At 46.6% G+C, this 22,635-nt stretch overlaps 1 protein-coding gene across 2 annotated transcripts; it reads left to right on the forward strand.

Annotated features, from left to right (window-relative positions):
• The first annotated feature begins 2,478 nt into the window (after positions 1-2,478).
• On the forward strand, positions 2,479-18,195 carry LOC134034756 (enhancer of polycomb homolog 1-like). Of its 2 annotated transcripts, XM_062479334.1 has the most exons (15): positions 2,479-2,752; positions 4,129-4,239; positions 7,258-7,417; positions 8,053-8,198; positions 8,519-8,725; positions 8,898-9,046; positions 9,852-10,005; positions 10,677-10,835; positions 11,052-11,141; positions 11,379-11,527; positions 12,154-12,539; positions 15,266-15,393; positions 15,517-15,658; positions 15,871-16,195; positions 16,452-18,195. In XM_062479334.1, the coding sequence occupies exons 3-15, from the start codon at positions 7,318-7,320 to the stop codon at positions 16,522-16,524; spliced, it is 2,208 nt and encodes a 735-aa protein (XP_062335318.1). In that variant the 5' UTR covers positions 2,479-2,752; positions 4,129-4,239; positions 7,258-7,317; the 3' UTR covers positions 16,525-18,195. The 2 variants fall into 2 exon arrangements, with proteins under 2 accessions (XP_062335318.1, XP_062335317.1); XM_062479333.1 differs by lacking the exons at positions 2,479-2,752; positions 4,129-4,239 and adding an exon at positions 5,472-5,926.
• The last annotated feature ends 4,440 nt before the right edge of the window (positions 18,196-22,635 follow it).

The following is a 22,635-nucleotide window of genomic DNA, read 5'->3' on the forward strand; positions in this document are numbered from 1 at the left end:
TTGATACTACCTCCATCTCCAAGGTTGGAGAACAGCAAGCAGAGCCAGGCATCAAGGCTTTGAGGGCTCCAGTATCCTCATCAGTGAAGAGGTAGGAGGGAGTTTGTGCGTGGGTTCTAAAGTGTAAGTGCATGCGTAGCCACACAGGAAACTATTTTGTGACGCTCTTTTTCTCTTTTTTTTTTACATAAATACATCTTTGGTTGGTTTGGTTAATGGTAACTTTCTGTCTCAAACATCATTGTGGAAACCATTAGAATCCACTGGCAGGCTAAATGTCCACAACACTTTGATAACTATCCTTCACTATGAACACTGATGATATGATGACAGAATCCGAAACAAGTTAATTTATGCCGTTTCTGGGAGGCAGAGCTTGGCAGAGTCTCAGCCTAGCATGTGTCCATCCACCAGCAGCCTAGCCTGGTCATTTGTAGCTGTGGTATATGAGTCTGCCAGGATGAACATTTCCAGGATCCTTCCTGTAAGTTCTGCCAAACCTGCCTCCACAGCTGAACCCTGCAGACGTGAAGCAAGACAAAGATGGTGATGCTCTTTTGTTCCTTTTCTGGTTTAAAATAGCAGAAACTGAGGGCATTAGTTTGTACAGAACATTAAATGCCAATTTTACACATAAGTACATACCATAAGTACATACCATAAGTACATACGTCCGTTCATGTTCCCTGTGGTCATAACAATCAAGAACACGCTTATTAATCAACCCGTATGAGTTCTTTTAATGACACCTCCTTACGATCTTAGATTTGGAAAAGAGTTATGAACAGGAAGTAAAAAGGTACTTCTATCCCATTTCAGATGTAAAGATGAATGCTTTTCAGATTACCCTGAATTTGTATTCTAGGGAATGTTTTTCCACCGGAACCTCACTCTGGTGGGGGACTGGGAGCGCCATGGCTTTGGGTTCCAGAGTCATAAGAAGAGGGACCTAGAGGGCTGCTGGGTGTACTTCCTACATTGGACGAGGCTCTGGCTCGGATCCTGGCGTTGATGTTGGGCTCTCTGCTGCTATGGAAACTGCTTACCACCAGCCATGACTGAAGAGAGTTTAATGGCTTCCAGAGCTGAAGAATATCCACTGGATAAGGGTTAGCCAGAGGCTTCCGTACTCCTCCCCAAACCCTCTCTCAACGTCAGACCAAACTCACCAAACTCACTTATTGCTACACATCTCTTTGATTTGATCTGATGCTGGCTTCTGTTGCTTTGCACAGTGACAATCCAATTTACCAGACTGTCACCATGACTAACGTCAACCCAAAATATAAAGCTTTGTGATTATGAGATGATGAAACTCAGTTAAACCCATTAAATCAATGAAGCGTTTAACACACACACACAACGATATATTAATAAGATGATGATTTATTAATTAAAATGCGTACAATTAAAATAGCAGACCTGTGTCCATATGTGGATGTCCTCTGTGGGGTAAATGGGGAGTCAGGTGGCTGAGTGGTGAGGGAATCGGGCTAGTAATCCGAAGGTTGCCAGTTCGATTCATTGGTCGTCAGTTGGTCATGCCAACTGACGTTGTGTCCTTGGGCAAGGCACTTCACCCTACTTGCCTCGGGGAGATGTCCCTGTACTTACTGTAAGTCGCTCTGGATAAGAGCGTCTGCTAAATGACTAAATGTAATGTAAATGTAAATTAGCTGTGACGTCAGACCATGAGAAAGCAGAGAAAATGTTGCATTACAAAGATGCTTGAGAATTTGCCACTACGTTGGTCTGCACTGCCCTCTAGATGAAGACTTGGTTCATCCCAATCTCTCTCATTCATTCTCTCTATGCCTCTCTCTCACCATAACCAAAGGATATAAGGAATGTCCCCTCATTGTTCTATCACAGTGAGATGAGTCCCAAGTTTCCCTTCATGACAACTAAATGCAGGAATAGTAGACAGGGAATAAACAGTAGACAGGGAATAAAACAGCCTTGCATGAACGTTTGTTTGGTGGGAGAAGGAGAGGGACACAGAAGGGAGACAGAGCCCAGCTTGCAATAATTCCCTCTGGAAAGAGAATGTTTCATAACACTGCAACAGTATTGAGAATGAGATGGATAGAAGTTGTTGCTATAGCACTAAATCATTATGGACCAATCCTGTCATGACTCATGAAAACCGTTCTTGAATACAAGTTCCCACTTGTTAGATAAACTGCCAATCATTGTAATACCCTTACAATTATTTATGATATACTGACAGTTGGTAGCTAAGTACATATCATTATTTATTAATATCGTTTCTCTATAATTAATATACGACCAATTGAGCTTTCAGTATTTGAAGATATCTCACAGGTCGAAAGGATGTACAATGTGATACATACACAGTAGGGCTGGTTTCCACTGAACTCATCGTTCTTGAGTTTTCTCCACAGGTGATTGGTGGCATTTTCTATCCAATCACAGACCGTCTGCAAAGTTTTTAACCCTTCTAGCTTGGTCACCGACACAACTGTGAAGCTTCTCGAGCAAAAAAAAATTCCAGTCGTGAAAACGATCAATTTTTGAGGGCTGGTTAGCTAACGTTATCTTTTCATACGGTCACTGCTGGATTATAACACTATTCATTTGAAAAGATTGGAAATCATTGCCTGGTTTTAGCTGGTCGATGCAAGTTGCTAACTGATCTCAATAGTTAGCTAGCACTACAAGATAGCTAGCTAGCAAGCTAGCATGACGACCAGAACTGTCATCATCCCCCTCCCTGGTGACGGCTTAATGGGTAAATTATCTATATATCAGTAGTGTCATCTTTTGCACTGTTTAGCCACACTGCGCTGAATGAAATATCGTCGTAATCCTGTTATTTATGTTTGAATTTAGTTTGTTGAAATAATGTATCACTAGTTGGCGAGTTATCTGGATAGCTATGGTTAGCTAGCGGCTAACTATCTGAAGTCTGATCTGGACGGGCTCTCTCTAGGCTACAGTAGCCAGCTAGCTAAAGACGACGTTTAACAGCTAGGCTACAGTATGGCTAATGGCGCTGGGCAAGTCTATTTTCTGAGTGGACTTCTGTGTTCGAATTGGAACACATTGCTAGTCAGCTGGTTAAATTATTCTCATATCAATATTAGTTTTGTGCAGCGTGAATTGTCATTATTTGATTCCACATGTCTATCCGATATTAATCTCGATGATCCTTTGCGAATGCCAAGTTTTCACTTTTTGTTCTCCAAACTCATGTGGATGACACATTTTCTTCTAGGAATTAGTTCTACCCAATCTATTAAAATGGTAATTAACTAGCACCAGATTGCACTCGTTCATTAGCTTTTCTTACTAAGAGTATTAATCATTACTAGTAGACAACATCGAGTATTTGCTTTCCGGGTTAGGCTATAACTTGTGAATTGTAACTGGCTACTTAAATTTGTATTTTCACACGATGTAGGCCAATCATCCGATTACAGTGTTGTGCTTAATGGTTAGAAGATTTTTCGTGATTTTAGCCAACGTTATTTTTCTGAGCAGTGACCGAGTTTTAAAACCTATACTAGCATAGCAAAAGTGGGTTTCGAGTGTAGTATTAGTTAGGGTGAGTGAAGAGTGGCGACATTGGGTGGTTGTCTATACTGTCCGATTTTCTTTAAATGTCCATGTAACTCTTGTCCATGTTACTAACTTTTGCGTCCCGTGTCGATGATGGAGCGTTACCATCTCCAATAAATTATATCGTTTTGAACTTCAGGGTAGCTTGAACTCCAGCACTAAATGGTCACTGTCCTATTTGCCTTGTTTAGATAGTCAAGTCTTGACTTGTCTCTCAGCAAACTGAAGAATAACTGGCTGCTAGGTGGCGCTAAAGATGCACTTCTGTGGATATTGTTCTGGTGCCTTGTTTAGATGTCAAGACGCACTCCTTAACATATTCATTGTGGAATTAATTGTGATCATCCCTCATTGCCCTGGTGTGGCTATAATGCTTAATCAAATTGGTTCTATGTTTGTTAGGCTACTGTCCTAATTTAATTGTCATTGACTAGGCTTCATCTTACTTTATCCAGCTGTGAATAAGAGAGTACTAAAGCTTTCTACTTAAATCCAGTCTGGATTTGCTATCCCACCTTACTCATTTGATGATCTTTATTTTTCCAGGGCTCCAAAGGCAATGGATTATGTTCTCTTTACCCAGTGGATGAAGACCATGAAGTACAATGTCATTCTTCACTCTTCTTGTCGCTGGACTCCATACCGCTGTAAATACAGGTTAGCTGCTGTTTCTCATTTAGAATCTCTCTTGGCTTTCTAACCAGTTAACGGTATGAAGGCATTGCTAAGCTTTGAAGTGCTACAATTAATTTTAAATGATATACGTGTGTATATATACCTTAAAATGAAGGTTGTAGAGAAGGGCAAATCAGTCAATGGCTGATCAATTGGATGATTTTTAAAAGATATTGTTATAACAATACTGAATAAACAAAGATTACTTTTTGAATGGGATGTAGGAAAATAATAGTATTCAATCCCAAACTAATGAAAATGGGACAGTTTGGTTCAAATTTTGAAGCACGTGCTAAATATCACAGAAAATAACACTTAGGTCACTAACTTACAGAAGCTGTAAAATGCATGCTGAATTCAGACCTGAATATTGATTCACAAAACCCTTCAACAGTCAACACAAGGGGGGGACATTTACCAATAAATAGATCCCACTGAACATCAGCACAAAACCTTGGGCCCCTACTTTGAGCTGCCGCTTTATCTTCCAGATTGGATTATTTTCACAAATCTAGTTAATCTTCTGTTACACATTGTTTTGTAAACTTATCAAACACACATTGATATCATTATAAAGAGTAACTGTTGCATCATCATATTGTATGCACTAAATAGATAAATCAATGCTAGTCCCTCCAACTGAAAATATTTTTTTTACAGCACAATATATAGGGTTTACTTGAGAATCTATTTAGTTGATTTTTATTTAAATTTTTTTCTCAAAGGAAACATGTATTTTTTTGTATTTATTATTATTAGGAACCAGAAGCTTTAAAATATAAATCAGTGATGCAGTGTCATGATGAAAACATCAACAGAAAAGTTACAGGATTTCGGACAATGTCATAAATTGGCATGTATTTTGCGTGATTCATTTGCAAATGAATCATTTTATTTATAGAAAGTTTAGGACAAACATATTTAGTCACGTTGTTTTCTTGCGTATTGTTCAATTTATATTTATTTGAAGTCATTACGTAACAAGTGAAAGCGTTACATAAATGTAACACGTTTCCCTTTCTGTTTTAATTACATGATTTTTTTTTTTGTCCACGCACTGTTATCCCAGAAAACGGGGTACGGCATACACCTTCTTCATCAGATTTTTTTTTTTTTTTTACCCAACCTCGGTGCCCCCGAGTACCCGCCCCCTCCTTTCTCCAAAACTGACGAACGCGCACGCGCATGAAACCGTGTGGGAATGGTTGTTTTGTGATCGGGGGTTGGGCCGCTAGGAACGATCGGAGAGTTGCAAGAGTTTGTAATGTCCGCCATGTTGGCCATGGCGTATTGAACCAGGGAGGGAGAGCGGAGCATAAGAAAAAAAGAGACCGACAGAGAGCGACCAAGACCCGGGCCTGCCCGGCTCTATGCGCATCGCCATAGACTATCCGGCTAGCCAATCGAACGGTTGACTCCTAGAGAACGTTACAGATTCATCCATGATAACTCTAAACAGAACTGTTGTTATTCTTAGGAGATCGGATAGATTTATGCTGAATCTTATATTATAAAAATGAGTAAATTGTCGTTTCGGGCACGGGCGCTGGACGCTACCAAGCCTCTACCCGTCTTCCGCTGCGAGGACTTGCCCGATCTGCACGAATATGCCTCTATCAACCGGGCAGTACCGCAAATGCCAACTGGGATGGAAAAGGAGGAGGAATCGGTATGTTTTATCGCTGCAAGACGAGTTTTCGATTTTTGAACATTTTCACATTATGAGGGGCGCCCCTATATCTTGTCTGCGCAAGCTTGCGCAAAATGGACGCCATGTCTGTTTTCCGTGCACACGATAGAACACGACGAATTTTGCACGTATTATCAGCGTTCAACTGTTATTGTGATACGATGTTTGTATTGGTTCAATATTTGATTCATACGTTGTGTTATATGTTCATATATTGCATATAATTGTGTCGGAAAGCACAAAGGAGTCACGTGACTCGTTTCTCATCCTCCATTTTGTTGACTTTCTCTTTGGTAAAGACAGTTGGGGATGGGCCTTCCAAGTGGTGTACTTGCAGTTAACATTTGCAAGGGGGAGACACAGAGCAGACATGTTTCTACGAGTGACTAGAAAGAGGGATGTGAATTGCAATCCATGACACCAAATAATATCCACAGTGTTAAATACAGAATCGTAACGTACTTGAGAACCTATATTTTGCTATATAGCTACATACAGTAGGCCATATGTGTCGGGTTTCATGTAGCCTATTGCACATGTCCACGGATTGGCCTAAAGTATTGTAGACGTTGTCATTAATGCCATGTGTCACAACTTGTATATTCGATTTGAGTTTCGGTGTGAACTGAGAGATAGAATGGGTGTAAAATCTAAAAAAAAGCCCCTTCATGACTATGTGCAGCATCGGGTCCTGGTGGTTCCTGACTCACCTCAGCCGAGCCCCAGGGAGGCCGTGTGCTAATGTAAACAGAGGGTAGAAGGAGGGAGGGAACAGATGACTGAACCCAGCAGCTAGTCAGCATCGCTCACACAGACTGTCTCCCCCCTCTTCTGTCTCTCCCTCTATTTCTGCAACTGTTACATAACAGCCTGTAGTGATGGAAGGGAGATGAAATGTCTGTTTTACTACTAAAGGAGCTAAGTGCTGTGGCTGGCTGGCTAGCTGCCTGACCCATATTTTCTCCAGTGGGACCCGACTACACTTCAATGCCCTATTTTGTGCTTGCGTACCTGTATGTGGAAGGTGTTTGTTGGCTGGATGGCTCCTTTTGCCGAATGACCAATCATGGATGGGCCCTGCTCAACAGCAGTGGCCTTTAAATGTTCTGCGTGAGATGGATGCATTGAAGATTGTTGGCTGAAGCACACAGGAGCCTACCACCTGCACTAGCCTGTGTTTATAACAAGCGTTGGGAAAGATGTGTTCAAACCACGTCACATTGCTCTCCGAGAGATTGACAGCTAGGACAAGTCTCCGGCCAGAGAAGACACCACGTCTTCACGTGTGTGTGTGTTCTCCCCCTTTCCAGGAGCACCATCTCCAGCGGGCCATCTCGGCGCAGCAGGTGTACGGGGAGAAGAGGGACAACATGGTGATCCCTGTCCCCGAGGCGGAGAGCAACATCGCCTACTATGAATCCCTCTACCCCGGGGACTTCAAGATGCCAAAGCAGCTCATTCACATACAGCGTGAGTAGTACCCATCAGCAGTGGGCAACTGGCCATTACGTTACATGTCGGATGTGGGTCGTGCTGTCTTCTCTTCATGAACTGAAAAGGGCTGCTCTGTGGTTTAAATGTAATCTTTTTGCGGTATGAAGTGACTGTCGTATGCAGTGTGTCTGTGTTTTGTTTGTGTGTGAGTGAAGCATGTGTAAGTGATTGTAGCAGCCCCTGGGGTGTCTCTAATGGCAGCTGTGTGATCCCAGAGGTGTCCTGCTGTCTGAAAGCATTTGAGCAGACTCCAGCACTGTGGAGGGAGGGGGGGTTAGGTGCAAGGGTGGGGGAGCACGGCCCAAAAACTGATGGGTTAGAGTGGGCCACTGTCTGGATTTGTGCACCCCCATAGACCCAGGGGACCATTTCTCAGACCCATTTCCTCGCAAGCCCACACAGTGTGCATCCCTGTAGAGTGTGTGTGTGTGTATCCCTGGATGCTCCGCCTCGTCCTTTTAAAGATGCAGGAGGATGGAGAGGGTGCATGTGGAAAAACCAGGACAGGCTTGTCTGGGGGTGGCTGCACGGTACTCGCTGGAAATGGGATTTCTTAAATGTTACTGCATGGAGGTTCTCACCGGGTCTCTCCTCTTCCCCCCGCGTGTCAGCTTTCAGCCTGGACACGGAGCAGCCCGACTACGACCTGGACTCTGAGGACGAGGCGTTTGTGAATAAGCTGAAGAAGAAGATGGAGATCACCGCCCTGCAGTTTGAGGAGATGATCGACCGTCTTGAGAAGGGCAGCGGCCAGCAGGTGCGTGGACCCGCCTCGCTCCGCAGGAGGGCTGCCCTCGCTCCGCTGGGCCAATCTCTACACACACACACACACTCTGACTCGCTAACAGCCAATGGCCTTTCGGCATGCTTGTAAATGATGAATCCGAATTTTCGGTGCTACAAATGACAATTCATAATATGGTTTCTCATTCCTGTTGAGCAAAAAAAAACAAAACGGGTTCAATAAAACAGCGCTGGCAGACTGTAGGGCTTTCGATCGTTATCGGCGTAGCACAGCTGAGGTGTGCCGGCTTGGCGTTGAGAGATAACAGCGCGGCCTTGCGATCCCCCTCCCAGGCGCTGAGCCTGCAGGAGGCCAAGCTCCTGCTGAAGGAGGACGACGAGCTCATCCAGGAGGTGTACGACTACTGGAGCCGCAAGAGGAAAGGCTGCAAGAGCGGCACGCTGCACCCCACTGTGAAGCAGGAGAGGAGGGACGGATCCAGCACCAGCGACCCCTACGTGGCCTTCCGCCGCCGCACGGAGAAGATGCAGACCAGGAAGGTGAGTCCCCGCTGGTGGGGGAACTGGGTGTCTGGGAAGAGGGTGGGGGGGGTTCGACGGGTATTCTGTAGAAGAAATGCCTGTCTCTGTGTGAGAAAAGAAAGCGAGGGCATTTTCAGGAGGTCAAGCCCCCCCCCCCCGTTTCAAAACCGTCCAATGATTCTCCTTCCAGAACCGCAAGAACGACGAGGCGTCCTACGAGAAGATGCTGAAGCTGAGGAGGGACCTGAGCCGAGCCGTCACCATCCTGGAGATGATCAAGAGGAGGGAGAAGAGCAAGAGGGAGCTGCTGCACCTCACCCTGGAGGTGGTGGAGAAGAGGTGAGGGGCCAGCAAAGCAGGAGGGAACAGCAGCCTGGGGTTTTGTCACGTGGTCATTCCTCCCGAGACCTGGGAGGTCCGTCGTAGTCGTTTCCTTCAGGGATTTGCTGTGGTATTTTTAAACACAATTTCGTACGCTCAGAGTTTGTGTGCAGTGGAATCCCAGTTTTTTTGCCCCCGGAAGGTCGTGTTTTGCTGCCCCGAGACATGGGTTGTTATTGTAGACTGACGGCTCCTACTCAAGGATATTTTGGCTTAGCTTGCCTGCCTGGGGTGCGTTGCTAGCGATGTTATGCGTACCTGTGTTGGGGGTTGTTATTTATTGGAGGCAAGCTTGGCCGCTTCGGTGACTTGGGTACATTGCTGTGTACTGCGTGGTCACCTTATTTGGGGGCTGGGAAGTAAAATCATCATGGTGACTTTCAGTCCATATAAAGTCTCTGGTTTATATACAATCTTTAGTGTTGATCATATATTTAGAGTTCCAGTGGTTTCCACCCACACACCGTTGCGGTTCTCACAGTATCTAAACACGGCGTCTGAATGGGATGAATTTCATCTGAAAGGGATCCTGTCACCAACAGATGTAAATTGGAATCCTTCCCCCTTGAAGCACTTTTTTGATTTGCGGTAACATTTCAATTCTCCCTGTTATCAGAGCCCCGCCTCCGCTCGTCTCTGGGAGCTTTTCCCCACCCGCCGCGGGGGAGGGGGTTCCGCTCTAGCGGTGTAGCACCATGTGGTTGGCTGGGAAAGAGCCGATTCTACTTGATCTTTCATTATGCTTCCTCTGCCTCTGTACCAGGAACGTGATGCCCGACTTTGGCAGTGAGGTGATGGCCGAGGCGCTGGCCCAGCGCGCCCTGGTCAAGCCCGTCTACGCCATCCCCATCCCCCTGTCCAGCAGCAACCAGTACCGCCACCAGGACCACATGGACCTGAAGGACTACAAAACCAAGGTGAGCGAGGATGCCAGCGGTCCAATGGCCCTGGGCCTCTCCTCTCCTCCCCCCACAGCACCCTCACCTCACGTCCTTCATGATGTCTGGATGAACTGCCCCTGCAGCAGCTCTACCTCTTCACTTCCTCTCCCTGGGGTCCCCCTCGCTTCTCTTCTTTTTGTTCTCCATTCTGCCAGCTGATTGACTCTATTGTTCCCTTATCTACCCATTTAACCATGTATTGATGGAAACTCTCCCCCCCCTTCCCCCAGCTCCATCACTGAAGTGTGTTCTAACTCCCCCCCCCCCCCACTACCACCACGCCCCTTGCTTATCTCCCCAAGGAGGAAAGGGTTTGAATAGAAGTTGACTAACCCCCCGCCGTGCTGGAGTGTGTTCAGGCACGGAGTGGGCAGGGTCTTTAGGGAGTTTAGGAGGGATACGCACACGCCATCTGCCCGGGACGTTCAGCATCTGGCACGCGCTCCTATCTGCATATCAATGACCCTCCACTCTGTGCTGCTTCTACCCGCGCGCGTGCACCTTCAGTGTTTCCAATCAGACGCTTCCATTAGATCTGGCTCTGCAGGCCTGATTGGTGGGGGAGGGAGGGGGGGACTGTGTAGACTGAGTGTGACGGCATCTCTGACCCGGGTGGGGGGGTGTGTGTGTGTGTGTGTGTTTCCCAGCCGGAGAAGACGGAGGTGGTCCGGACGAAAAGGAAATATGAGAAGAAGCCCAAGATCCCGGCCGTGTCGGCGCCCCCCCACTCAGGCCCCTCTGTGTTCAACCCCAAGGACCTGAACCAGTACGACTTCCCCAGCTCGGACGACGAAGCCTTCTCCCAGGTACAGCCCCGGAAACCGCTGCATGAGACCCTTTTAGCTTGCATCCATGGAATTGATCCAACACCTAAATGTTTTTGGCACTTCCTATGGACTGTACACAGTCATGTGGTCGTGATGGGATCTGACTGTGGTACAGGGTTGGTGACTTGCAGCGTGTGTGCCCCAGATCTGACACTAGCTGTTTGTTTACCTTTTCTCCCTCCATGTGGAGTTCAGGTCCATTCAGGTTCCTCTGAGGCCGAAGAGGAGAATGACCCAGATGGCTGCTACGCCTTCCGCAGGAAGGCCGGCTGTCAGTACTACGCTGTGAGTGCCCTCCCTGACACACAAACACACACATGCTGGTCTATTTTTAGCCCCCGGTGGCCGAGCGGCCAGTCTGCCGTTTGGCTGCCAAAGACATCCCTCTTCCACGCTCTAGTGGCCCGATCAATGCACTGACAGTCTCTCTCCCCCTCTCTCTCTCCATCATGCTTTCTCCCCCCTCTTGTCTCTTCTCTCATTTCTTCCCTGTCTCTCTCTCCCTCTCTTTCCTCTCCTCAGTCTCGACCGAACCGGAGCGCCAGCTGGCCCTGGGCGAGCCCCGAGGAGGGCGGGCTGGGCGACCCGCGCTACCGCTACTGCCTCACCTCCCTCAGCGTTCCCCGCCGCTGCGTGGGGTTGGCACGGCGACGCGTCGGCCGAGGGGGCAGGTGAGCTGCAGATCCCCCCCCCCCCCCCCGATACCGCAGCCATAATGGAATAACAATATATTCACTTAGCATGATGCTTTTATTCAACCACTCTACCACTGAGATGAACCCTTCCCTCACACCACCCCATACCACTTTCCGTGTATAAATAAAGTTTGATTTAACTTGAGCTGCAAAGAAGTGATTGAAGCAACCAGCCAGGAACACGGCAGGGTTCAGCCCTGCACCATGCTGGGAAATGCCTGCAACCCCCCCTCCCCATGGACCCAGTCTAGTTTAGAAGAGTCACACAGAGATCCTACGCCTTTTGATGAGCCCCCACTGGTGGCTTCATCAGACGTTACATTCGTTCTCAGCGTGTGAATCGCTAGGCGCACCCACGTCGGGGTGTAATAAACACATTTATTGTTGTATAGGGGTTAGGAACAGATAAGGGCCCGGAGGCAGCTCAGGATTCACAGTGCTGTTACCTGCTCGCTAGCTGACGTTTAATTATGCCTGTTATCAGAGCAGAAGACCTCAGGGCTAGACTGAAGAACCTTTAGACTAGCCTGTATAGTGACACCTGATGATTTGGTGTGGTTATCATGTCTGTTCTGTAACGAGGGCCTCTGGTTCCATCGCAGGATCTTGCTGGACAGAGCCCATTCGGACCTGGACAGCGTTTTCCAGAGTCTGGACTCGGACCCCGAAACGGAACCGCTCACCCCGGCCTCGCCGCTCCGCGACTCCACCGCCAGTACCTCAGCAAACAATACCTCGAGTGCATCCCTTCCGACCTCCACCTCCTCTTTGCCATCGTCAGTACACGCGGACCTCAACGAGATTCTTTTGAACATTAAGTCATGCCGCTGGAGGCACTTTAGACCACGGACGCTATCCCATCCCCGCTCGGGTGGAGGTGACACGTCACGAAGAGGATTTAAGGGCACGCCGTTGGGGCAGTCTGGGACGCTGGGCTCAGGAGGTGCCCCCCAGCACCGCACGGGCCCCCCTCCCGCCCCTGTACACGGTGAGCGCCTGTCTGACACAGTTGGTTTTGGGGTTGTCTTTTCTGAGGCGATACGGTGGCCATCCTATGTTTGTTTGGTGTCGGCACCTCCAATTTAGCTTGGACCCCTGGCAGAGAGGGGGGGTGGGTGGGAGGAATGATGCATGGATGCCACAAAGTGTGCATAGTGCTAAGCAACAGATACTCAGGCAGAGCCTGGGGCTTAGAAGGGCCAGCTAGGTCATGAAGGTGCCTAGCAAAAGCAGCTGAGCGCCTGCCTGAAAGAGCCTGTCTGGGGGGGGTTTGACCCCATGAGACTTTCTCTCAGAAGGCCATGTTTCTGGCACAGCTGGGAATGCTTCAGTGTTGAGAGGAAGCAGGTTCCGAAGAACGTGTGTGTGTATGTAGAGGAGTATAATTGGAATATGTTCCCATGCATGAAATGACAAGGGCTGCCTTTTTGTTTCATTGGATTTCGGTGTGTTTGCTGAGAGAGAGAGGTCTTGAAAAGGCAGCGTTCAGTGTCTGTGCCAAAGTGTAAATGCCAATCTTAATGAGGCTTCAATGCTAGCTCTCTTCTGTCTCTTACACAAACACTGCTGCTGCTGTGCCTTGTTGGAATACATGAGTTGCTTCTGGAGCAACTGTCAATTAGCCAATGTGTTTGTATGAATATAGCAGTAAGGGGGCAGAGAGTCCCAGCAAGCTGAATGCAGACCACCCGAAGTCACGGACATCTCCTCTTGACACTTCTGCTGTTTTCTTTGTTGACTTTGGTACTCCTTGCAGAGAGGCCTGGCGTGAACAATTATGCTGCGCTACTTTCAATATCACAGAAACATTTCATGCTTGGAAATCATTTATATCATTTTAGTAGCGGGTTTTGTAATTTCCTTATTGTCCTCTTCATATTTTCTTCCCTCCAAGCTTTGTTGTCCTGCTGACATGTTTAGGAGCACGTTTCCTCTGCTAGGTGTCTCAGATATGTGGTTGCCATACAACAAAAAAGGATCAGTGTAAATCAAAGCCTGTTTCCCTGCCTAGATGTACTCGTATGCATAGGCATCTTTCAGCGTATTCGTGTATCACAGATGTAAATTTTTTGTAGGGATCCGACACATCCACAAACGGTAGACATGCATGCAGCGGAAAACGATCAAAAACATCCTCCCACCCTGGGCTAAGATTTCTGGAGACTGACAGTAATAATACTGACAGTAATAATACTGTCACTGCTTTTAAGGTTGTCTTTCACATTCCTGAAAGAAGCATTTTGAAACTATTATTGTTACACAAGGACAGTTTCAAGTAGCCTAGATATCTTTCCAACTTTTTAAATGAGCATATTTAATCTTCAGTCTGCCCTTCTGGACACGTAGTTTCTCTAGTTGTTATTCCGCTGCATTGCTGCTTCCTTATTCATTCAAGCCGTAATCACTGTTCAGACTTTGTATTCAATGAAAAACCTAAACCACCCTCCTGGCTCTCACCTGGTCCATGTCTGGCCTAAAGCTTGGCCCCCCCGACCAACACCGCCCATCAGTGTTGCATTCAACAAATAGTTCCTCTTTCGTTTCCCCAATTCCTTCCTCTGACATCTGCAGTGATTGAATGGGCATCCAGTATTCTTAGTGTGGAGAGATTTCCTATTGGGCGAGGAGCAGCTGTGTCCCGTTAGCCTGCTAGCACAAGTCCATGATGAGGGTCAGCCTGCCTGAGTCACCTGATCTCACCCGGTTCATTCTTGGATGGGATCCGTCAAGAGTCCCTCCAGGCCTCCTGACGTCTCCAGCCCCGTTCACAGAACTAGCAGATCATCAGCCCTGCGTCAGGCTGCCCTGCGTCAGTCAGGCTGCACTCTTTGGGAGAGAGCCTGCACTCTGTTTCCACTGGGCCCTCACCACCAAACCACTCCATTTACAGGATGTTCCATAACCAGTCAGTTGATGCTGTTGATGGGTGTTAAATTGTAGTTCAGGTGTGAGTGCCAGACTGTGCAGACCTTGTGATTGGATGTCCTCTGGCCTCCACTCCGAGTACCGTGATCATATTAGGAGGGTCTATTTTGGCCAGGCTGTTAGTCGTCAGGAGCATGGACGTGCAGTTACATAGGGTCATTGGAGGAGATGTTGTAAAGAACTGGTTGAAGCTTTCTTGTCTTGTGCACACTATCCCCGTGGATCTCAAATCCTTGATTGAAGTGTTGTACCTATAACAATGATTAGCAGTGCTCACTTCCAAGTGCAGCCTTATGCCTGGTTCTTCTGATGGGGTCTGGAGTGTGTGTGTGCTGCTCCTCCCCAGGGTGATTGTGTACTTGTTAGTGGCATGTTATTTTTGAGGCATGTGTTTGAACACAACGCAGCCTGTGAGAAACCAAGGATGTATGACACGGAAACCTAAAAATGGGCTTGTGCTTTTGAGCCTGAAACTGGTCCCCCTCAAATTGATTTCACTGACTAAAATCTCTCAGTAAAGACTTGGCTATTGATTTGCTTTGATTTACTACATTGAACATGTATGCTTTTCTGAGTGAAGAAGCAGGGCTTGAAATTAAATTCTTTACTTGGTAGCACTGGTGCTCCCAACTTAAAAAAAAGTTATGAGCACTAGCAAAGATTTAGGAGCACTCGCCGAAAAACTTCGAATTGTCTTTTCACTTCTTCAAATGGGTACGAGTTATCTCCAAGTGCTTTGGGATAACTTATTTTTCCTAGAAAGCTGATTGTGTGTGTGTGTGTGTCTAGTGTTCACAGCAGAGCAGTACCAGCACCACCAGGAGCAGTTGGCCCTCATGCAGAAACAGCAGCTGGAGCAAATCCAACAGCAGCAGAAGCAGGCAGCAGAGACCATCAACGCCACACCCAACACACAGGTCAGTGCCCCCCACAACCTGAGGATTCCCCCCCGACATGGCTCAGTGACCCCAGTCTTCGCTCCACCACCGAGACGCCTCTCCCCGAGTTGCTCACCAGGTGTGTGCATGTGTTCTGTCCAGATCCTGGTGATTAAGACGCTAGATCAGGCCAGCGCCCAGTTCGCCGCCTCGGCCCTTCTCACGTCAGACCAGCTGCTGGCCTTGAAGTCTAAGGAGGAGGGGGGGCTGGGAAGTGGAGTCAACGGGGTCCTCCCCAGTTCAGGTGAGTTCACTGAAATGGACCAGAACCTTTCCCCAGCTACCCATGTGGGAGCCAAGTCTACGTCATCCTTTGAATGCTAAATCATACGTTCACAACGCACATTTTTAAAGCTCGGCATTGATGAGCATCAAAGGGTATGGCTGGGATATGTTGGTGAACTGGACCTGGTTCAGACGGTGGACTAAGCTCTGTTGTTGCGTGTGTCCTGCCAGGCGTCTACAAGGGCTTACACATCTCCAGCACCACCTCTGCTCCGCACCTCGCCACCCAGTCCCCCCCGATCTTCCTCCAGCCCTCCGCCAACACCACCCCTCCCTCCCCCGCCAGTGCCACACTGGGGCCCGCCCCCAACGCCCACGGCGTCCCCAACGCCACTCAGGTCCTGCTCGGCAACAACCTCCGCCTGAGCGTCCCGGCCGGGCGCCACATACCCAGGACCCTGGGCGGCGTGACGGCGTCTGCCTTAAAGCTGGCCACGGCCTCCAACTGTCAGATGCCCAAGGTCACCGGGACTGGCACCATGGACATGGGCTCCAGGTGAGGGAGAAGGATGCTCTCACACACACACACACACACAGCTGGCGCCGTGTAGTGGACAGCTTTTTTGGGGGCCACATAATGGTAAGGTGTTATGTAAATGTAGCCTGGTGCTTTCCTGATGTTTAACATCCGAGGTGACCCTGATTTTCTCGAAAGTCTTCCCGCCGTTCACCCATAGCCATGGTGGGAGCGTCGCTGCCTCTGTACATGCACCAGTCGTGTTTCTACATCTCCGTGTTCTTTCCGTCCTCAGGGATAATCACGACCAAGACAAACCAGCACTGACCAGCCTGGCGGACAACACAATGGCCATGGAGGTGACGTAGTGGCCGATGTCACCCCCCACCCCCCACTCCGACTCCCATCTCTCTCTGTCCTCCGCCAGGCCCCCCCCGGCCCTCTCTCTAGGTGCTGTGCATCGTAGCAGTGGGAATGCAAAAGAGACAGCAGGACTTTCTCTCACACACACACACGCATACTGACTGATCTCCATGGCAACCGCGGGGGGATCGGACGCAATTCTCATCTCCATGCTTTTTAAAACTTTTTTTTCATTTCTCGTTATTGTTAATAAGAGTAAAATTGACATCTGTAAATTATGAATATGGCAAATTAGTATCTGTACAGTAACTACATATTTGTAATACACTTCCCCCTACCCCTTCTTGTACATATGTTACTTGAATACAGAACTGTCCATTTGTGATGTTTTGCACTTGGGAATAAAAACGAGAGAAAAAAACGGAAACTACGAACCATGTTGTGTGAGAGATGCGAGAGTTGTATAAAAGACTAGCTTCATCATGTGCATGGTGCAGAGCCTGCTGTTTTATCTATTTATTGTGCTGTGTTTACAGTTTCTGTTTTTTTTTTCTTTTTCGTAATTTCTTTATTTTCTTTTGTTTTCTTTTTTTTGTACACTGTATCTTCATTGGTTTCTGTGCTGTAGTAAATGTTTGGTAGCTACGGACTCCTGGAGTATGTTGTATTATGGTGACTCTCCCCCCTGAGGGAGCACTGCACTTCCCTTGTGGATCTTGTGGAATTCAAAGTGGTGACATGCATACATACAGACTCTGTGGTGAGGAGAGCCGGAGGAGAAGAAGGCTGGCTTTGGTTTACTGAATGGGGGGTCTCTCGCTCTCTCTCTCTCTCTCTCTCGCGCTCTCTCTCTCTCTCTCTCTCTCTTCTCCCCCCCCCCCCCCCCCCCCCCGTGGGATCTTCCATTTACATTGTCCTGACACAAGTAACAAAATGGCAGTGAAGTCTCTTCTTCCCAGAAGCCTCTGCTGCTTCTGACTCAAAGCACTATTGTTTTTGTTTGTTTTATGGTTTTGATAATTATTGATGCTGCTTTTGTATTGATACTTTTGGTCTGTCTTTTTCATGCAATGGGAGTCCTCAGATTTATTTTAAGCCCTACCAATCTTTTTTTCTTTTATACTTCAGAATTTAGTTATTTTTGTAATTACACCTGGTTTTGTGGTCAACTTGATTGTAAGCTTCTCCTTTTGAAAGACTTCATTATTTTGTTACTTGTTTGTGCATAGGTGATAAGGGAGGTGAGCAGCAGTTATGGCTGTACGTGTATCATCATCATTCCATTTTCTGACAAGGAAAAAAAAAAGAAAAGAAAAGCTAACAGGTTATGGAGGAAAGCTGCTTCTTCCCTCTCTTTCCCCACCTTTTTGTTTTGGAAAAAAAAGAAAAATCTCCAGACGGCTGCAAGGCCAAAAAACCACAAGTATCGGGTGCCTTCCCTCGGGAATTCTATATGTGCTCTCTTCTGTGAAGAGTTAGGCACAAAGACAGTGCTACTTAGTAGTACTCCTCGTCTGTGTCCAGGATCTGAGTGTCCAGTCCGATGGCAGGATATATCCTTGAGGTTTTCTTGTCCCACCTGGAGGCTGAAAAGACTTAAAAAAAAAAAAAAAAAAAAATGTGACAGAACTTTAACGGAAAAATATGACAATAAAGCCCAGGGCATTATATGTGAACTTTATAGACTTGCTGTTTTTGTGTGTGGGTGTGTACACTGTACAAAGAATATTTGAATGATTTTATGTCTCTACTTAGCTACGAGTGATGGAACATGAATAAACTAAGCATCCTGGTCAATGTTGACCATGGGTTTAGTCAAGAGATATATTTAAGACTTGATTGAATAGATCCATGGTGAGACATTAATGAAAGTTTATATGAAAATACTACAGTCACATGCATATTGAGGTTTAAAGCCTTTCGTTTCCAAGTGTTAGTGAAAATTCTCCTGCGACAACATGGTTGCAAGCAGCAAATTTGTCATTTGCTGTAGAATGGCGTGATGAAAGCAGAGAAACCTTGAGTTGATTAGCCATTGTGTGTGTGGGTGGAGGTTGTACTGGGAGAACTACCTTGGCTTAGGGAGAGACCTGTGGTGTGGAATCAATTATACACTGCATGCCTCTGACATGAACGCTCTCACTCAATCAGACACACAGTGACCCACAGTGACAATTTTTCTCACCATGACAACGCTCGGTTTTGAAAGTTCAGCCAGGCAAAATAGCCCCCTTTTCACATTTCGCTTCTGGGAACTCAACCTGTGTGCCAACTATAGTTTTACGGGCGCACGCTCCATGCTAATAATTCATTTAGAATTTCCGGGCGTTGGCGCAGCATTTGGGTATGGGGGAAACTGGACAGGGTGACAGAAATAACCGCATGGAATACAAACTGCAGCTGTTCACCGCTGGATCAAATGTCCTCAGCAGTTGGGAGGACTGGTCGCCAAGTCGGTTAACCCCTCGCTATCCTTCTCCCTCGAAAACAGGTGCGGCAGTCAGGGCCGGGATTAGTTTGATGCAGTTCACCACCAGAGCTCAGTCTGAGGAAGAATATGATATTGATTCAACATCACACTCACATAGAGACTTGCCAAAACACAATTCACTAACACACACATAACCCCCATTGACACTAACCCCATCAAACACATAGGGCCTACATTCCCAGGCTATTGTTGGTAACCTCTGGATATATTAAATACCTGTTTGACATTATTTCTTTGCTGCATTATGTATCGGTAATGAAGGAATGTCCTGGCTTCAAGCTCTTGCTCTCTATTCTTTATTATTGTGTTGTAAAGCTTAAAACACAAGATGTGAACCAGAAAGAGGGAGAAAGTGAGGGGGAAAGAGAGAGGCTGTATATCTTTCTTGTACTGCAGAAATGAAGTCGGACAAGTCTGGGTTTGATAAAGAATGAGTTTATTTTGTTGGCCTTTGCCTTGCCAGGTGTGGAATATTGTATTCTGTGTTCAATTTGTTCTGAGAAAGAGAATGATTGAGGCTTGCTGCCCCATCTCCTGCAGACACATTGATGATAGCATGAGGCCCTTCTCCACACCTCGCTGGCCCATTCTCTCAGGGCTTGTTCATTCTTTCAGGGCTTGTTCATTCTCTCAGGGGTTGTTCATTCTCTCTGGATGTCTGCTCCTTAGCACAACTGTTGTGTGCAGCCCCTTGAGAGAAAATTGCCTTGCTCAATAGAGGCCATTCAGTTTGTATGGTACCATAAGTGCTCACTCCTCAGTGAAGAGGAAACTTGGAGAAAACAGTGCTGAAACGCTCTGGCAGGCGCTGCTTTTTAACAGGAACACTGGGTCTCCATCAACAGTAGCTCTCACAGGGCTGACTGGAGGATTTATCTCTAATAAGCCAGCGAGTGTGTGTGTGTGTGTGTGTGTGTGTGTGTGTGTGTGTGTGTGTGTGTGTGTGCTTGCATTCGTCCGCATCTGATCTGTCTGTGTATATGTGTGTCTGTGTGAGCATGAATGTGTCACTGCACTGTCTTCTGCGACTTTTCCCAGTATCAGGTCAACCTGACACACTGGATAGAACTGCTAAAGGAAGGGAGTCACGGCTCGAGTGAGGGGACATTCAGGTAGGAGGCAAGCACAGCAGAGGACAAAGTCCTGCAGTTTCCTGAGCGGCAATAGAAACAGCTTTCAATTGTTGTCTTCTTCTCTGGACGATTAAACCATCAATCGTATAATTGCTGTCTGTTTGTCAAGAAGATTACAAAGCAGGTTCAGTCTTGCACACGATGGTTGACAAGAATAACCAATGTCTTTTTTTCTGCATATTTGTAAGCTTTGTTGCCACAGCAACCTTTTCTTTACATCCAGTTTCTGGTTTTGTCTTCCGTGAGTTTATTCTGTGGCAGTGAATTCTGCTACAGCTGTTAATTAGAGGAGTGCTTGAAAGGTCAGAGAAGGCACTCTTTCACCAGAACGGTTATGTTATACATGTATAATGCATGTCTTCACACAGGTGCCAAGATGTGGGTCAGTAACTGAATAAAACGATATAAAAATATGGTTTCTGTACAGCCTGCATTCTAGTCAACGTTCCTCTTTCATTTTACTTGTCTCCTTGACCACTGGTCACTAATTCTGACCCCAAAAATCGAATTGTTCTTTCCAATAGGCCTGTCACGGCCACAGCCGTGCCCCTCCCCGGTTTCAGTTTTTTGCCCTGCCCTAGTGTTTCCCTGTCATTGTCTTCACCTGTTCTCGTTAGCGTTATTGTGTCCACTTGTGTGTCGTTTGGTTCTGTGTATTTAAGTTTCTGTTTTGTGTCCTGTCTTTGTCTTGTCCTTACCATACCTGTCCGTGTGAGTACCCTATCTGTTCCCGTTTTTGAGAAATAAAACCCTTGTTTCTGCCATGCCTGCCGACTTTCCTGCATTTGGGTCCAACCCCACCTCACGCCGTGACAAGGCCTACCCAATTAATCTAAACATATTCAACCTGCAACCACAAACATTCGAGTCCACAATTTTGGCAACCAACCACACATGGCTGTATTTCCCTGAACTGAACAAGTTTCGGCCTACATTATCAATGGTGAAAGGAGCCCTGAAAATCAATCAGCATTCAGACTGGAAACTTTCATCAAGGCAATAATGTCCAGTTGTGCATGTGTGTTTGGAGAGGAATCACAATTAGTTGATCCAACACACCAAAGCAGAAAACTTTCATTTAAGTTAATTTCGGTGCCTTGGTTCTCTGTAATTATTACGCATCTTTTGTGATGTGGTTCATAAAAGGATAGGGGTAAAGCAAGACTGAATCTCATGATTCATATGTTGTGGAGAGAAATGATTGACATGCATAGCCAAGCTTTTCAGCAATGTTGAGAGGCCCATTTCTTTGCAGCATAGACCAAGCTCTTTTTGGCATTGATTTTCCGCCGTTATACTGTCAAACTGGCCTCTGTAGTCATCAGTAGCTCTTTAGATTTTACTGATTTACCTTAAGAAGAACATTGTCAGAGATTTTCCACTGTGTGAATTCGGTGGTTGACTGCATACAACAACAATGAAAAAATTCAATGGTGAATGAAATCGTCATGTTTGAAAAGATGTCCCTAGCCTTCACAAATGACAACCGGGGAGTGGAGAATTGGGTTTCAGAGAGAAAACCAACTTATTTATTATTTTTTAATAAAATGAGAAATACTTCAACACCATCCATGAGCATGCAGAGAAATCTCTTTCCTCTCACTATCCTGAATCTATTTCACTGGGGGAACAATAGTTTGTTTTCTCAGTATCACTAATTCAACCCAATCCATTTACAAATTTTATTTGGATGATGAAATTAAATTGTCGAGTATTAACTAACATAACTATTCATGCTGTTGTAACTGCATCCTGCATTTTACTATAAAATAAAGTTGACTTTTCGGATTCAAATAAAAAGTAGAACTTGTCTTGTGACATTTATTCTGAAATAATGAAATCAACCAGAGATCCATCAGATAAATAGAACAAGGTTGTTCACCCAGTCAGAAGGATAGCTGGACAGCTGACAGAGGTGTGAGTCAAAGACACACAGCTAGTACCGGTACTGCTAGTGCATATGACTCATAGCCGCAGCTATCAGTGTTTGAGAACGTCTACCTCCCCTCTTCACTCTCGAGTTCTCTCAGCTTGCTGTGGCAACATCCCTCCCTATGTTCCCTCAGCCTATAATCAGGGCAGTCACACAGGGAACTACGTACAACAAAGAAGACTGGTGCTCATGTGACAAGGTGTGTGGAAACATCAAACCAAAGCTTTTGAAATCATTAACTACTATCGGACAGAAATCACACCACCGACCTCGGAAGTGAGGCTGGACCTGGCTCTCATTGGCCGTCGGCCTTCCAAAGAGGCTGAACCTTTGTCTCACAGACAGAAAGGCAGACAGGTCTTCCTGGAAGTGTTTTCTTTCATTGATAGACCAAGCTGAGGAGAGCTGTGACCTTTCAATCATCCCCTCCAGGGACAGGAAGGGGAGGTTCCACCACCTCGATGCGAGAGATTGAAGACGGCGGCAGGCTTTTGTTGCTAGGCAGCAAGGTCCTCCCAGAGACAATGTCAACAAAGGTGGAAATGAAAGCTGGATCACG

The sequence above is a fragment of the Osmerus eperlanus genome, chromosome 15 (genome assembly GCF_963692335.1).
Source record: "Osmerus eperlanus chromosome 15, fOsmEpe2.1, whole genome shotgun sequence".
In the NCBI taxonomy this organism is placed as follows: Eukaryota; Metazoa; Chordata; class Actinopteri; order Osmeriformes; family Osmeridae; genus Osmerus; species Osmerus eperlanus.